This window comes from Mandrillus leucophaeus, unplaced genomic scaffold (genome assembly GCF_000951045.1).
Source record: "Mandrillus leucophaeus isolate KB7577 unplaced genomic scaffold, Mleu.le_1.0 Scaffold32, whole genome shotgun sequence".
NCBI classification, from domain to species: domain Eukaryota; kingdom Metazoa; phylum Chordata; class Mammalia; order Primates; family Cercopithecidae; genus Mandrillus; species Mandrillus leucophaeus.
Window position 1 is genome coordinate 1,902,222 of NW_012103365.1, and position 16,859 is coordinate 1,919,080.

Below are 16,859 nucleotides of genomic sequence, written 5' to 3' on the forward strand. Positions count from 1 at the left end.
GCAAACTTTTTTTTTTTTTGGGAGACGGAGTCTCACTTTGTCACTCAGGCTAGAGTGTGGTGGCATGATCTTGGCTCACTGCAACCTCCACCTCCTGGGTTCAAGCAATTCTCCTGCCTCAGCCTCCCAAGTAGCTGGGACTACAGGCATGCACCACCACGCCCAGCTAATGTTTGCATTTTCTGTAGAGACAGGGCTTCATTATGTTGGCCAGGCTGGTCTCAAACTCCTGGCCTCAAGTGATCACCTGCCTTAGCCTCCCCATTTTTTTCTTCCCCCCACCAAATAGAGACAAGGCTATCTTGCCCAGGCGGGTCTCAAACTCCTGGCCTCAAGTGATCCTCCCACCTCAGCCTCCCAAAGTGCTGGGATTACAGGCATGAGTCACCATACCTGGCCAAAACCTCTTACTTTTTGCCCTCATGCAAAATCTCTCCCATTCATCAACCAAATTTAAGGGCTACCTCTACCAACTGGAGTGGAAAAAGCTGGGAGTCTAATAGATTCCCAGGAAAAAAAAAAGGTGGGGAGTAAAATTGTACTTACTGGGCTTAACAGACTCCAAAGGGACAAACACTTGAGCCAGAGGTGTATTCTGTGAAGATGAGGAAGGAGCCAACGGGCCAGCTTCCCAGGACCAACCTGGAGAGGACTTAGTACCTGGGGGCACTTCCTTGGGGACACTTTTCTGCGAAACATAATTCCTACAAAGAAATAAAAAATATCAAAGACTAGCAAAAATTGTAGCGATTTCCTGGAATTTGGGTTAGGCTTATTACAGAACAAGGGAAAAAAATCACACACACACACACACACACACACACACACACACACACACACACAGTTAGATGTTATATGCCTTTTTTTTTTTCTTTTTTTTTTTGATGATACAGTGTCTTGCTCTGTTGCCCAGGCTGGAGTGTAGTGGAACTGCCTCGGCTCACAGCAACCTCTGCCTCCCAGGCTCAAGCGATTCTCCTGCCTCAGCCTCCTGAGTAACTGGGATTACAGGCACCTGCCACCACGCCCGGCTAATTTTTGTATTTTTATTAGAGACAGGGTTTCACCACATTGGCCGTGCTGGTCTTGAATCTTGATCTCAGGTGATTCGCCCACCTCGGCCTCCCAAAGTACTGGGATTACAGGTGTGAGCTAATATACCAGATGTTACATGACTTTTGTCAAGTAATCAAACTCATACCTCAGCTTCCTCATCTGTTAAATGGAAAAAACAAAAGTAATTTACCTTGTAGGGCTGTTACAAGATTCAAACGAGACAATGTGTGAAAAGCACTTAGAGGCTGGGCGCGGTGGCTCATGCCTGTAATCCCAGCACTCTGGGAGGCTGAGGCAGGTGGGTCATTTGAGGTCAGGAGTTCAAGACCAGCCTGGCCGACATGGTGAAACCCAGTTTCTACTAAAAGTACAAAAATTAAAAAAAAAAAAAATTAAAAATTAGCCAGGTGGTGGTGGCGCGTGCTTGTGGTGAGCTGAGATCATACCACTGCACTCCAGCCTGGGCAACAGAGCGAGACTCCGTCTCAGGAAAAAAAGAAAAAGAAAGAAAGAAAAGCACTTAAAATGTCCACACATAATAAGAACCCAATAACCTAGAGCCTTTGTTATGAGGGCTGTTCATGTTGTACCTGTCAGGCAGTCCCTGACAGTAAGTAGCTCAGGCAGGTTGTGTTCCAGGTGTGATCACAGAGGGACGTAAGCCAGGCAGATGATACACAAATTACACCAGCTACTATCCACTCCATGATTTTGTCCATTTGGGACACAAACTGAAAACATTTTAGAAAACTAAAGTCCCGCGAGAAGAAATAACCCACCCTGCCCAAGTGGCTGAAAAAAAGAAGACTGCAAGAAATGACCTCTGGGCGGCAAATAGGAATGAACTCCCAGGACATCCCACTTCTGCCAGAGCCAGGCCGTTTCTATCAGGAACATAGGCACTTTCAGGCTGTTTGGGTGAAGGTAAGCTGCACTTTTCCAGAGACAAAGGGACAGGATCTATGAAAATGTTGTTACGTTCACACCTTAGAGAACCTCTCCCTTCAGGGATCTGTACTATAAGGCACTCCCCTAAGCATCTCCAAACTGGAAATTATGTAAATGTGCACAAAAGGGAAATGATCAAATACATCCATGCAATGAATTATAATGTAGCTATTAAGAAGACTGAGGCATATTTATAGAAACTGATATGAAATGCATCACAGATAATGATATGAAAAGGTCATGCTGGAGTGCAGTTCGTAAATTAAAATCCTGTTTGTGGCTGGGCGCGGTGGCTCAAGCCTATAATCCCAGCACTTTGGGAGGCCGAGACGGGCGGATCACGAGGTCAGGAGATCGAGACCATTCTGGCTAACACGGTGAAACCCCGTCTCTACTAAAAAATACAAAAAATTAGCCAGGCGTGGTGGTGGGCGCCTGTAGTCCCAGCTACTCGGGAGGCTGAGGCAGGAGAATGGCTGGAACCCAGGAGGTGGAGCTCGCAGTGAGCTGAGATCCGGCCACTGCACTCCAGCCTGGGCAACAGAGCAAGACTCCATCTCAAAAAGAAAAAAAAAATCCTGTTTGTGTAACAAGCCACAAGAATGCACCACTACTTGTACAGAAAAAAAGCAAAGAAGGAACATTCAACCTTGTTTTTAGGGAGTGGTACTTTGCACTTTGTTGTATATTTCTCTATGGATCAAATTTTACTTAACTTCAATTACATGGTTATTAGAAGGGAAAACAAAAACCAACAGCAAAAACCTCATGTTCTATTATTCCTAGTCCTTAAATAAACCCCCTTTCAGATGTCTTGGCCAAAGCAGGTATTTTCCAACGACTTAGGAAAGGAAGTAAAATGAGAAAAGCGAAGCAGCATATTAAACTTTTGTTGAGACAGGGTCTCACTCTGCTGTCCAGGCTGGAATGCAGTGGCATGGTAATGGCTCACTGCAGCCTCGACTTTCCGGGCTCAAGTCATCCTCCCACCTCAGCTTCCTGAGGAGCTGGGACTACAGGCATGAGCTACTACGCCTGGCTAATTTTTGTGTTTTTTGTAGAGATGGGGTTTTGCCATATATCCCAGGCTAGTCTTGAACTCCAGGGCTCAAGCGATCCACCTGCCTTGGCCTCCCAAAGAGCTGGGATTACAGGTATGATATGGTTTGGCTGTGTCCCCACCTAAATCTCATCTTGAATTGTAGCACCCACAATTCCCACATGTCGTGGCAGGGACCCTGTAGGAGAGAACTGAATCATGGGTGCAGTTTCCCCACACTGTTCTCATGGTAGTGAGTCTCATAAGATCTGACGGTTTTATAAGGGGAAACCCTTTTTCATTTGGCTCTCATTCTCTCTTGTCTGCTGCCACATAAGACATGCCTTTTGGCTGAGTGCAGTGGCTCATGCCTGTAATCCCAGCACTTTGGGAGGCAGAGGCAGGCAGATTATGAGGTCAGGAGATCAAGACCATCCTGGCTAACATGGTGAAACCCCATCTTTACTAAAAAAACACAAAAAATTAACCAGGTGTGGTGGCATACGCCTTAATCCTAGCTACTCAGGAGGCTGAGGCAAGAGAATTGCTTGAACCCGGGAGGCAGAGGTGGCAGTGAGCTGAGATTGCACCACTGCACTCCACCTAGGGTGACAGAGCAAGACTCTGTCTCAAAAAAAAAAAAAAAAGAAAGAAAACATGCCTTTTGCCTTCCGCCATGATTGGGAGGCCTCCTCAGCCACGTGAAACTATGAGTCCATTAAACCTCTTTTTGTTTTTAAATTACACAGTCTCGGGTATGTCTTTATCAGCAGTGTGAAAATGAACTCATACAAGGCATGAGCCACCGCACCTGGCCTAAACTTTCAATAGAAAGATGATTCTCGGCCAGGCAGACGGATCACCTGAGGTCAGGAGTTTGAGATCAGCCTGGCCAACATGGTGAAATCCCATCTCTACTAAAACTTAAAAAAAAATTAGCTGGGCATGGTGGCATGTGCCTGTAATCCCAGTTACTCGGGAGGCTGAGGCAGGAGAATCGCTTGAACTCAGGAGGTAAAGGTTGTAATGAGCCCAGATTGTGCCACTGCACTCTAGCCTGGGCAATAGAGCGAGACCCTGTCTCAAAAAAAAGAGAAAGATGTTTCTCCAGGGCGAGAGGCTGTCTTAGAGCACCATTCTTTGGCCCTTGTCCCATGAGAAGGAACTGCACTCAGGAGCCACACTCTCCCACTCCCCTTGCCCAGAAGACTCACAGAGGGCCTGGAGTTGGCTGTGGTGAGAGGAGGTCCAACAAATTCCTGTCTGCAGAAGGGTTCTGAACGCCACCGCCTGGCAGTGTGCTGGAGGAGGGATTCCTCTTTTCCTCACAGCAATTCTGACCAGCAACCTGTCAAATCAGGAATGGCTAAAGTAAGACCAGGGTATGAGTGACCATCAGCCACAGTAAAACCAAGGCACAGCTCTCCTGAATCCACCCAAGCTGCTGTGGCCCAGGCTGGTGACATCTCTTGGGGCAAGAGGGGAAAGAAAGGGCAAGATCACACTCGGCTCCTGGGCAGACCTCCAGGAAGCAGGAGTCTGGTGTAACCTGTCTCCCCCTGGGGTACCAGCCAGACAGTATGGGTGAGGAAGAGGCTTTGGACCTCCAAGGCCATGATTCCACTGGAACAGTGTAGGAGCATCTCTCCGCTCGCCAGGCAGTGCTGCCTCACAAGGGCAGGTCTGAGACCCTCCCCTTCTCTCTCTGGGCCCTGGGAAGAGCATCCTTACCATGCCTGTAACAGGAGCATCACTGATTCCTGTAAGAAAGGAGTGGAGTGAGATGCGTAACACTAACTCCACCTGCTTCAAGATGGTGATTAATGCCACACCCACCCTTTCTAGGACATCCAGAAAGTCTAGACAAATAAGCAACTTACTGAAGGTCATGCGACTCATCCATGGCCAATCTGTGACTAATATGCAAGGGGGACCCGCTCAACTGCCCAGAACACCTGATTCCCTCGGCAGCAGGTATGTGCTCCCTGAGGGAACCAGCTCACTCCCCTACTCACAACCACCTTGATTCCCTCAGCAGCAGGTATGTGCTTCCTGAGGGGACCAGCTCACTCTCCTCACAACCATCCTGACTCCTTCAGCAGCAGACACGTGTTCACCGAGGGTCCAGCTCACTCCCCTACTCACACTCATCCTGACTCGCTCAGTAGCAGACACGTGCTTCCTGAGGGGACCAACTCACTCCCCTACTCACTCCCTCAGCAGCAGGTACGTGCCCCCAGAGGGAACTAGCTCATTCTTCCTATTCACAACCATCTCGACCCCCTCAGCAGCAGGCACGTGCTCCGCGAAGGGAACCAGCTTGCTTCCCTACTGGCACCCATCCTATGCCTGCTCCCCACAAGGACTTGCCCTCACCCAAGGCTGCCAGGTCTTGATGAAGCAAAGATGGCGCCACAGTCCCCGCCTGCGCAGGTCCATTGTCCACCTCCAAGTCAATCAGGGGGCAGGTCTTCATGCAGCCTGTTGGATTCTGAAAGACTAGAAAGCCCAGGGTTAGGAAGAGAAATCAGTTGGACATGAGAGCAAAGTCTCCACATAAATCCAATCAGCTTCCCTCAGGCCACCTCCTAATCAAATGGTAATGCCCTTCCTGCCCTTCCAAGAACCTTCCACTCAGGTGAGTGTCCTGACACACAAGCTGAGCTGGCATCCAGGACAACAGGGAGCCAAGGTCTGCCTTCCTACCCCAGGATCACAGGCCATTATGCAAAGGTCCCATCACCCTAGAGGAGAGCAGATTTGGCCTTCTCCAGCTCAGGCCATTCCGAGGCTTCTGACCACAGCTGATCAAAATCACTTGCAGTGCTTGAAAGACGCAGACCTCCAGGCCCAGCTCCAGGCAGTCTTGATTTAGAAGGTCCAAGCCAGGGACCTAAGCAGTGGCAGTTCAACCAGTGCTCCAGGTGATTCTGATACAGCTGACCTGGCACTAGGAACCACTGAGGAAGACCATTTCTTTTGTCTCTAGCTCCCATATGCAAGCATTTATGAGAATTCAAACCCAAGCACAGCTTAGCCATCTGCTTCCGTGTGTAGTCAAAGCTGAGGTCCAGCCCGGCAACCAGCTCATGACGATTCCTGTGGCTGGGCATGGCAACATGAAACCCGCTTTCACAGGAAGGGGAACAAAGGGCGAGTTCTCTCATTTCTATTCCTTAACCCAGACTATGTTTAGGACCCATTTTTTTTTTTTTCTGGGAATTGCAGGTTGTCCTGAGGCAGAAGGCAAGGAGAGGCTTTCAAACATACCTCTGGAGACAGGGATGTCTCCCACTGAGCTGGTCACTCTGTTTCCAAAGGTGACCCGGCCCTCCATCACCTGTTTGTACAGCAGAACTCCTTGGGTGAGGAGGTCATTTGCCTGGAGAATTTCCGCTGAAGAATGAGGAAGAATCAGAACCCCCTGGTTTGGTGACCAACAATCTCAATCCTTTCTAAGCGTTTCCATAAAACAGCCTTCATATGGCTCGACTATGTTCAGTTTATCCACACCTCCAGCCCCCAGATTGTGTCATCGGACCCTATCAGGCCTAGTCAGTTAACCCGAGTCCTAACATGTTAATAGTTCTCAATGCAGAAGGAAGCAAATCTGTTTACCTTCTACACTTGTACTGTCCAGAGTACTGGCCAGCAGTAAGCACTCAAATTAAGGCCCTTTAAATAACAAACTTTTAACTTTAACTCAGAACCTGTTGGCTGGGCGCAGTGGCTCAGGCCTGCAATCCCAGCACTTTGGGAGGCTGAGGTGGGCGGATCACCTGAGGTCAGGAGTTCAAGACCATCCTGGCCAACATGGTGAAACCCAGTTTCTACTAAAAATACAAAAAGTTAGCCGGGCGTGGTGGCGGGTGCCTGTAATCCCAACTATTCGGGAGGCTGAGGTGGGAGAATTGCTTGAACCCAGGAGAGGGAGGTTGCAGCGAGCTGAGATCACGTCATTGCACTCCAGCCGGGGCAACAAGAGCGAAACTCTACTTCAAGAAAAAAAGAAATATCAGAAACAGAAACATTAACAGCATCATGGGGGATGCGACGAGCAGAACTGAGACTGAGAATACTCTCAATTCAGAGGGCCTATTTTCATGCAAGGAGAAAAGGCTGTGCGTGGTGATTCATGCCTGTAATCCCAGCACTTTGGGAAGCCAAGGCGGGCAAATCACTTGAGCCCAGGAGTTTGAGACCAGCCTGGCCAACATGGCAAAACTCCATCTCTACGAAAAGTACAAAAATTAGCCAGGTATGGTGGTGTGCAACTGTAGTTCCAGCTATTCAGGAGGCTGAGGCATGAGAACTGCTTGAACCCAGGAGATAGAGGCTGTAGAGGCTGCAGTGAACTGAGATCACGCCATTGGACTCCAGCCTGAGCAACAGAGTGAGACTGTCTCAAAAAAACGAAAAAGGATTGCAGAGGGCATGCACATGCTATCCACTAAGAGAGACTAAAGAAATATAAACCAATTATACAGTATGGCTTTTCTTTTGCGTCTGATTTAGAACAATTTTTTTTAAGTTAGCAAGAGATGATTAAGGAGAAATTTTATCAGGGAAATCTGAACACTGACTGAATCTTTGATTATTTTGAAATGTCCAGAGGCTGGGGATTGTGGCTTACGCCTGTAAGACCAGCACTTTGGGAGGCCACGGCAGGCAGATCACTAGAGGCCAGCAGTTTGAAACCAGCCTGGCCAAATTGGTGAAAGGTCATCTCTACAAAAATACAAAAATTAGCCAGGTATGATGGTGGTTGCCTGTAATCTCAGCTACTTGGGAGGCTGAGGCAGGTGAATGGCTTGAACCCGGGAGGTGGAGGTTGCAGTGAACCAAGATTACACCACTGCACTCCAGCCTGGACGATAGAATGAGACTCCATCTCAAAAAAAAATTAAAAGAAAAAGGAATGTCTAGAATTTGCTTCAAAACAGACTAGGGAATGGGTGGGTACAAAAAGAGGCACAGATGAAACAAGATTTGAAAAATCAGCTATGAGCTGGTAATTATTAAAGATGAGTGAAGAATACATAGGATTTATTTTACTATTCCCGTCTCTCATGTTTTAAGATTTTCCATAATAAAGAGTTAAATTTTTTTTTTAGTAACTGTGGACAATTTTTCACGTCCCTACGGATGTCCCTTCCATTTCCAATCGGCCAGGCTCTCTTAGGTGACCTACCTGGCCCCTGAAGGTACAAAAGCTGGTGATCCCTTTGAGACACCACCCACAGCTGTTTCTCTGGCCCCTGAGATTGATCAGCTTTTCCTGAAGCCTCCAGAGGGATCTTTCTTCTACCTCTCACACCCCAATCTCCATGGTCAATTTCCACCCCTTTTCAGGCTTTAGACCTGCTGCTGATTTCTTACTGAAGCCTGGATCCTGCTGGAAGTCAGTTCTGAGGCAACTCAAGCCACACCCTACCTAAGCACAAGCTCCACGGAACATCAAGTCCACTCTGTCTTGTTTCTGGCACAGCAGCGTGACAGGAGGGACTGAATCTGTCTTGCACCTGTGCTGCTAGCTACACCCAAAGAAAGAAAACTTACCAAGTGCATCATCGTCATCAGTGGTGTCACTCGCCAGCCGGAACAGCGTGGGCCGCAGCTTTTCACACCTCTCATACACGACCTGAAAGAGCACAACGTGGTTCATGACACATGCCCAGGCACCCCACAACGCCCCACTTCAGGGCCCCAGGAACCTCTGATCAGGCAGGTGGCAGTGTCTGGGGCTTCAGGAGGCCTCCTGTTGGTCCTGACTTCGAGAGTGCAGGTTTGAAGTAACATGGCAGAGTTTCAGAAAACGATTACAGGCTACAAGTGTATGATTTTTGAAAATAAAAGAATCTGACTGGGCAGGGTGGCTCACGTCTGTAATCCCAGCACTTTGGGGGACTGAGGTGGGCAGATCACCTGAGGTCAGGAGTTCAAGACCAGCCTGGCCAACATGGTGAAACCCTGTCTCTACTAAAAATACAAAAGTTAGTGGGTGCCTGTAATCCCAGCTACTCAGGAGGCTTTCTCTTAGGAATTTGGAAAGACAGTAGTTCATTTCTGCTAATCTTATGAAGTGGAAGGAGTTATGTGGGGGCTGGCTCTCCTGTGCAGAGAAACATTAAAAAAAAAAAAAAAAAACTGGAATGCAGAGGGAGATGGCTGAAACAGACCTGCAGAAGGAGGTGGAGAACAGAGCTCCAAGGGAGACCAAGAGCATGGCTGCCTCAAACCTGCCACAGAAAGGCTGTGGTTTCTTTTTGATTGTTTGTTTGTTTTTGAGATGGAGTTTCGCTGTTGTTGCCCAGGCTGGAGTGCAATGGTGTGATCTCGGCTCACCACAACCTCCGCCTCCCGGGTTCAAATGATTCCCCTGCCTCAGCCTCCCGAGTAGCTGGGATTACAGGCATACGCCACTATGCTCAGCTGATATTGTATTCTTAGTAGAGATGGGGTTTCTCCATGTTGGTCAGGCTGGTCTCGAACTCCTGAACTCAGGTGATACACCTGCCTCGGCCTCTGAAAGTGCTGAGATTACAGGCGTGAGCCACTGCGCCCAGCTGGACTGTAGTTTCTTAGATGTGACAACAAAAGCACCAGCAAGACATTTAAAAAAAAAAGAAAAAAAAAAAAAAAGGCCAGGCATGGTGGCTCATGCCTGTAATCCCAGCACTTTGGGAGGCCAAGGCAGGTGGATCACCTGAGGTCAGGGTTCGAGAGCAGCCTGGCCAACATGGTGAAACCCTGTCTCTACTGGTCAGGCACGGTGGCTCACACCTGTAATCCCAGCACTTTGGGAGACTGAGGTAGGCGGATCACCTGAGGTCAGGAGTTTGAGACCAGCCTAACCAACATAGAGAAACCCTGTCTTTACTAAAAAAAAAAAAAAAATACAAAATTAGCCAGGTGTGCTGGCACATTCCTGTAATCCTAGCACTTGGGAGGCTGAGGCAGGAGAATCACTTGAACCCAGGAGGAGGAGGTTGTGGGGAGCTGAGATCACGCAATTGCACTCCAGCCTGGGCGATAGAGCAAGACTTTGTCTCAAAAAACAAAACAAAACAAAACTTTCCCGCTTCAAAAGATGCTATCAAAACAGTGAAAAAGATGGGAGAAAACTGTCTGATAAGGAACTTGTATCCAGAATACATAAAAAAAACGCTTGTAACTCAAAAAGACACTCCAAAAGATGGGCAACGGATTTGCAGACATGTCTTCTAAGATGTACAAGCTGCCAATAAGCATAGAAAATAAACGCGCCGTTAAGAAACAGAAAGTTGCAACGAGACAGCACTTCACACCCTCCAGGAGGGCTCCGATCAAAAAGATAACAACAAATGTTGGCAGGATGCAGAGAACTGGAACCAATACATTGCTGCTGGGAATGTAAAATGGCACAGCCACTTTGGAAAACAGTTTGGCAGTTTCTCAAAATGTTAAATATGGAGTTACCCCAAGATCCAGCAATTCCATTTCTAGGTACATACCCAAGAGAATTTAAAACCTATGTTCACATAAAAACTTAGACAAAGTTCAAAGTCATTAATCGTAATGAATAATTCAAAGGCATCATTCATAATAGCCAAAAAGTAGGAACAAACCAAATGCCCATCAGCTGATAAATGGAGAAACAAAATGTGGCATAGCCAAACAATGCAACACTATTCGGGCATGAACAGAAATGGAGCAGTGACACAAGTTACCAGATGGATGCACCTGCAAGCATTAGGCTACGTAAAGGAAGCCAGACACGAAAGCCCACGTATTGTGCAACCGCACTTGGACAAAGGATCTAAATAGGCAAATCCAGAGAGACAGAAAGTGGATTAGTGGTTGCCAAGGACTGGGGAAAGGGGAGTTTGGGAAAGGGGGAATGACTGTTAATGGGTACAAGGATTCTTTTAGGGGTGATTAAGATATTCTACAACTAGGTAGATATGATGCTTGCTTTTATGGTATGTTAATTTTTATCTCAATAAAGATGCTATATAAAAATTAAGATCTCAAGATGTGGAGGAGCTAGAACTTGCATATGCTGCTGTTAGGATTGTAAAATGGTGCAATTACCCTGGAAGATAGCTTAGCCACTTTGTTTCCTAACAAGTTAAATATATACTTAGCATATGACCTAGTAATTTCAGACATTTACTCACAAGAAATGAAAATAGATGTTCACACAAAATCCCGTGTACACAACTGTTTATAGCAGCGTGATTCATAATCACCCAAAGATGGAAACAACGCAAGGCCCATCAATAGTTACACGCTGTGGTATATCCAGGTGATGGGATAGTACCTGGCAGTAAGAAGAAACAAGCTACTGCTACACACAGCAACGGGATGGATCTAGAGTGAGATCGAGAAGCCAGGCAAAAATAGAGGGTTATGTACTGCATCATTCCATTTATACAAGAGTCTGGGAGTTGTCAGCAAATCAGAACAGAAAGCAAATCAGTAGCTGCCCGGGGATTGCAGGGTAGGGGAGACAGGAAAGGAGAACAAAGCAGCACAAGGACATCTGGGGAGGTGTCAGATATGTTTACCATCTTGACTCTGAGATGGCTTCATGGGTGCATACAGGTGAAAGCACTGCGAAATCACTTTAGTAAACACGTGCAGCCCCCTGTGTTACACCTGAAGATTACCTGCAGGGCCTCCTGGTCGGGCAGGGCCTGCCCTGGCCTGCGGTACATGCTCAGCATCTCCTGCAGTACCTTCACATGGCTTCGCACTTCCTCCACCGCACTGACCCTCTTGGACACCTTCTCCGATTTTTCTTGTTCCTTTTGGGAAAAAGAAGAGGATGGGAGTGAAGGAGCAGAAACTCTGGCTGAAGCCTGAACAAGGGATGGGAAAGAGTCACTATTGAGAGAGCTCACTCAGGGGAGTCACCAGGACGTTAAGTGCATGGGAGAGCTCACACAGTGGATGAAAAAATACTCAAAAGCCCAGAATTCCTGGGGAGGAAACCGTAGTTTGGGGAATGGTGACCGTGACCTCTGCCTCTGTGCCACCAGCCTCAAGCCCTTTGAAAAGCAGTTTTCTAAACCTGGACTTTGTCCATACCAATACCTGTTGCTGGGACTGAAGCTGGTGTCTAGGAAATGCTTTGAGCAGCATGGATGAAAGCAGCTGAGAAGTACGGCAGCAGCGGGGTTTCTGCTTCCAATCACCACCTTGCTGCCCTCGAGGGAGCCTATGGCTGTTCCCCAGAGTTCAGGGCTAGGAGCCACTCTTTCTCCCAGGCAACCATTCCTCTACCCCTCAAGCATAGGCTCATGCGCACTGTCCTTCAGCCTTTGTCAAATGCTGCTTCTACTGAACCAACTGGAAGAATGCCCACCTCCTTGACCAAATTCTTGATTAACCGGTTTGCGGCCTGAAGGTCCTCAGGGTGGTTGCTCTTTAGAAGCCTTGTCAGAAGCTGGAGAGAGTGAACAGGAAGAGTAAGTGAGACCACAACTCCCTCAGGACCAGAGCAGAAGCAGCAGCTACAGAAGAGTTAACACTAACAACAGTGCACACATTTTACATGCACTCTCTCACCAAATGGTCCCAAGGACACTATGATGCAGGCACTCTGACTATCCCAATACATCACTGTTTTTCTTTTTTTTTTTGAGACCGGGCCTTGCTCTGTTGTCAGGCTGGAGTGCAGTGGCGTGATCTTGGCTCACTGCAACCTCTGCCTCCCAGGTTGACACCATTCTCCTGCCTCAGCCTTCCAAGTAGCTGGGACTACAGGCACGTGCCACCATGCCCAGCTAATTTTTGTGTTTTTAGTAGAGACGGGGTTTCACCATGTTGGCCAGGGTGGTCTCAATCTCTTGACCTCGTGATCCGCCTGCCTCGGCCTTCCAAAGTGCTGGGATTACTGGCATGAGACGCTGTGCCCAGCCCGCCACTGGTTTTCAGTAGGATAGGGGGACGTGGGGGATTACTTCTCCCAGGGGATGTCTGGCCAAGTCTGGAGAAATTTGGTTGTCACAACTAGAGAAGGGGTGCTACTGGTAGCTCGTGGGTAGAGTCGGGAATGCTGTGAACATCCTACAGTGCACAGGACAGTCCCCAGCGACAGGGAATTCTCTGGCCCAAAAGGGTGCTAGGTCTGCAGTTGCCCTGGACCATGTGCTTTACGATGCGACAGACCCTGGTGATCTTGTTCATCCCTTCATTTCCAATGCCTAGCAGGATGCCTGGCACAGAGAAGTCACTCAATCTTCATGGAACGGATGGCAGGAAAAGTGGGGAAAATGAGGGCTAGTAACACAGGATTCTTTCTCAGAAGTCACACCATACCTCCTTCCTAGCTCCTCCCACCCTCTGCAAACCCAAGGCACTAAGCAGGAGGAAAGCCAGGGAGAAAGACGGCCCGGAGCCTAGACTTAGTCTTGCTCATTCTAACAACAGGGACCTGATGGCCACAGAGTATCTAGGCCCAAGGAGTGGGTACAGGGAGGGGGTGCCGTTGGCAGGCAGACCATACCACACAGAAATGAGTACATAGCGTGTAGCCTTCCGACACTCCATGAACTAGACCTGTGACTGACCAAGAACAGTCATGACTGAAAACACTGCCAGCACTAGGCCAAAGGGTTCCCCACTCACAGGCATCATAGAGTTATCCCTGGGTCTTGGCCACCTTACTCTTCTTGTCCCTCTAGATACTGATGTCCAAGGAACAATGATTTGGGGAGTTCATAGTGGATGAAAAATGGATAGGGCCAGGCTCACTGGCACTGAGAAAGAGCTGAACCAACACACAGCAGCAAGTCCTTCCACCTTCCCCACCCCAATACCACACCCATAGAGGACATGACCCATCACCCACACTTCCCATGAGCTAGCCTTCTGCACCTTCTTTCCCCAAGGAAGGCTGTGCAGAAAAGGGAGAGGGCACAAAGAGTCCAGCACCTTTTTAGTTGGCTTATCCGTAAAGAATGCACCCAAATCTTCTGCTACCTCACTCCTAAGGGCCTGTCTGGACAGGAGAATCCACGTAACCTGCCCCCCTTCACAATCTGATTCAAGCATCAAAGGGCATTTACAGTCCCTAAGGGAAAAGGTCTGATCAGACACCATGCAGGTCTGGTTCCTTACCTTGGACTTTTCTTCATCAGCATCGAAGATGGAGCTCTTGGGCCAGGGAGATGGTGGGGGTAAGATTTTATCCACTGGTAGTTTAGGGTCTTGTTTTATAATTCCTAAAAATGCAATTTACAAAGTTAAGATACCAATATGGTACCCAGAAACTTCAGCCAGAATCCAGTATAAAGTCCAGAAACCCCTGGTTCCTGATACCATGCTAGGAAAGCACTGTCAACAGCCTTCAAAGACAACACCCAGTCTATGAATGAAGTTTTACATCATCTCTTAGGAGAATCCAAGGGACCACCATGGTGCCCGGGACATCAGAGCCAACTATGTCAGAGAAGAGCCAGTCCTGAAGGCCTGCAGTCTGTGGGCCCTATGCTATAAAAACATGAATCAGTTTATCCAGCTACATAACCTCCCAGGGATCAAAAGTGTCTGGTGGGTCCCTGATGAAGCTCCTGAAAATGCTGAGTGCATGTGACAGGGAACAACAGTCCATTCTGAACCCGGGTTCCTTTTTTTAAGAGCCCAATATAAAAAGGAATTCAGATTCCCATCTTCCAAACAGGACACACAAGGGTGGGAACTATCACCCCCACTGTGACAACAACAAAACACTGGAAAGTGCGCAAATTCACAACATTTTTGTTGTTTTTGAGACAGATTCTTGCTCTGTCTCCCAGGCTAGAGTGCAGTGGTATGATCACAGCTTGCTGCAGCCTCAAACTCCTGGGCTCAAGCAGTCCTCCCACCTTGGCCTTCCAAGTAGCTGGGACTACAGGTGGGTACCACCACACCCAGCTAATTTTTAAAAAAATTTTTTGTAGAGATGGGGTCTCGCTATGTTGCCCACGCTGGTCTGAAACTCCTGGCCTCAAGAGATTCCTCACCTCAAACTACTAAAGTGCTGGGATCATAGGCGTGAGCCACCATGCCCAGCCTACAACTTCCTTGAATCCATCAGAGAGCTCAGATCACAGGGCAACCACCAAGTAACCTGAAATCTAAGGAAAAAAACAACCTCCAAGGATTGACAAAAGGCAATACCAATAGTAACAACTAAGCTAGAATTATTTTAAAATTGTTTACAGGCCAGTGTGAGCTGCCAAGAGAATACAGAATTTCTGGAGGCTGCAACAGAAAGAAAATAAGCTCTTCTCCAGAGGCTCACAAAAACAGCGGGAAGGCCTGAAGGCAGGATTACAGGGAGAAGAGGAACAAACGCTGCAGCCTTATAACACTGGTGGAACCCACAGCAGCTAGAGAAGAAATAGGGGAGAAAAAACAAAAACAAACCCTAGTACCCTAGGAGGAGGAACAGGAATTATGTCCTGGGCCCAGATCTACACTGGGGTGAGGCAGGATCACAAACAGATCCTACCAAGACCCAGGATGCAGTGCCTGCCTAAGAACCAGGGTGAACCAGAACAAAGACTGGCTCTGCCCACCACCCTATCCCTCTGACAAGGGACAGCTATCTACTGCTACAAGTGGCAAGAACAACGAGAAAGGCTCTCTCTGAGGTGCAGAGGAAAGTGAAGACCTACAGCTGAGAGAACAGATCCTGAAAAAACTAACAAACTAGCCCCCAACCTAAATACAGGCTAACACCAGAGGAATCTGAAGTCTGATGTAACTACAGCAACAACAAATCTCACACCCAGTTCAAATCCTGCCTACCAAAAGGAAAGCTCTACCCAATTCCAGGGATTAAAAACTCCTTACCTCACTGATGGATATGCCAATTACCCTGATTTGATCACTACACATTGTATGCATGAACCAAAATATCACACTGTCTCCAATAAATGTGTATAAGTATGTGTCAATTAAAAATAAATCCACGGCTGGGCACAGTGGCTCACGCCTGTAATCCGAGCACTTTGGGAGGCTGAGGCAGGCGGATCATTTGAGGTCGGGAGTTCAAGACCAGCCTGAGCAACATGGTAAAACCCCATCTCTACTAAAAATACAAAAATTAGCCGGGCATGGTGGCGGGTGCCTATAATCCCAGCTACTTGAGAAGCTAAGGCATGAGAATCGCTTGAACCCAGGAGGCAGAGGTCGCAGTGAATGGAGATCGTCCCACTGCACTCCAGCCTGGGCGACAGAGTAAGACTCTGTCTCAAAAAAAAAAAGTACTGAAAGATCTGTCTGCACATTGTTACTTTTATCACAATAGCATTTTTCACACTCTGGCTCATAGGTAGCATTTATCTGTACTTCACAGTAAGGTTCCACTATTTCAGGAAAAGAGGTTAAAGATGGACATGGCGGCTCACGCCTGGGAGGCTGAGGTGGGAGGATCATTTGAGCCCAGGAGTTTGAGACCAGTGTGGGCAACATTGCAAGACCTTGTCTCTACAAAAAATAAAAATATTTGGTGTAAGTAAGAGAGCAAGTGAGACAGAGACAGAGATACAGAGAGACAGAGGGAGAGTGAGAGTGTGTGTGTGTGTGTGTGTGTGTGTTGGGGTGCGGGTGGGAGAATAATAAGTGAATAAATCAGCTGGGTATGGTGGCACATGTCTGTAGTCCCAGCTACTTGGGAGGCTGAGGCAGGAGAATGGCTGGTGTCCAGGAGGTCGAGGCTGCAGTGAGCCATGACTCCACCACTGTGCTCCAGCCTAGGTGATGGGGCAACACCTTGTCTCAAAAAAAAAAAAAAAAAAAAAAAAAAATTTTTAAGCAACCAAGAATTTTAAAAGATAAATAA

General features: G+C 47.8%; 1 protein-coding gene across 1 annotated transcript in view; it reads right to left on the reverse strand.

Annotated features, from left to right (window-relative positions):
• GGA2 (golgi-associated, gamma adaptin ear containing, ARF binding protein 2) overlaps positions 1-16,859 on the reverse strand; it is a 33,073-nt gene that overhangs the window by 10,339 nt on the left and 5,875 nt on the right. Inside the window, exons 6-14 of the mRNA XM_011987929.1 lie at positions 14,150-14,253; positions 12,393-12,473; positions 11,695-11,832; positions 8,603-8,684; positions 6,314-6,439; positions 5,420-5,542; positions 4,775-4,803; positions 4,258-4,391; positions 547-704 (exon numbers count right to left, since the gene is read on the reverse strand). Of these exons, the coding sequence (XP_011843319.1) occupies positions 547-704; positions 4,258-4,391; positions 4,775-4,803; positions 5,420-5,542; positions 6,314-6,439; positions 8,603-8,684; positions 11,695-11,832; positions 12,393-12,473; positions 14,150-14,253 (975 nt within the window). The remainder of the gene's footprint in view (positions 1-546; positions 705-4,257; positions 4,392-4,774; positions 4,804-5,419; positions 5,543-6,313; positions 6,440-8,602; positions 8,685-11,694; positions 11,833-12,392; positions 12,474-14,149; positions 14,254-16,859) is intronic.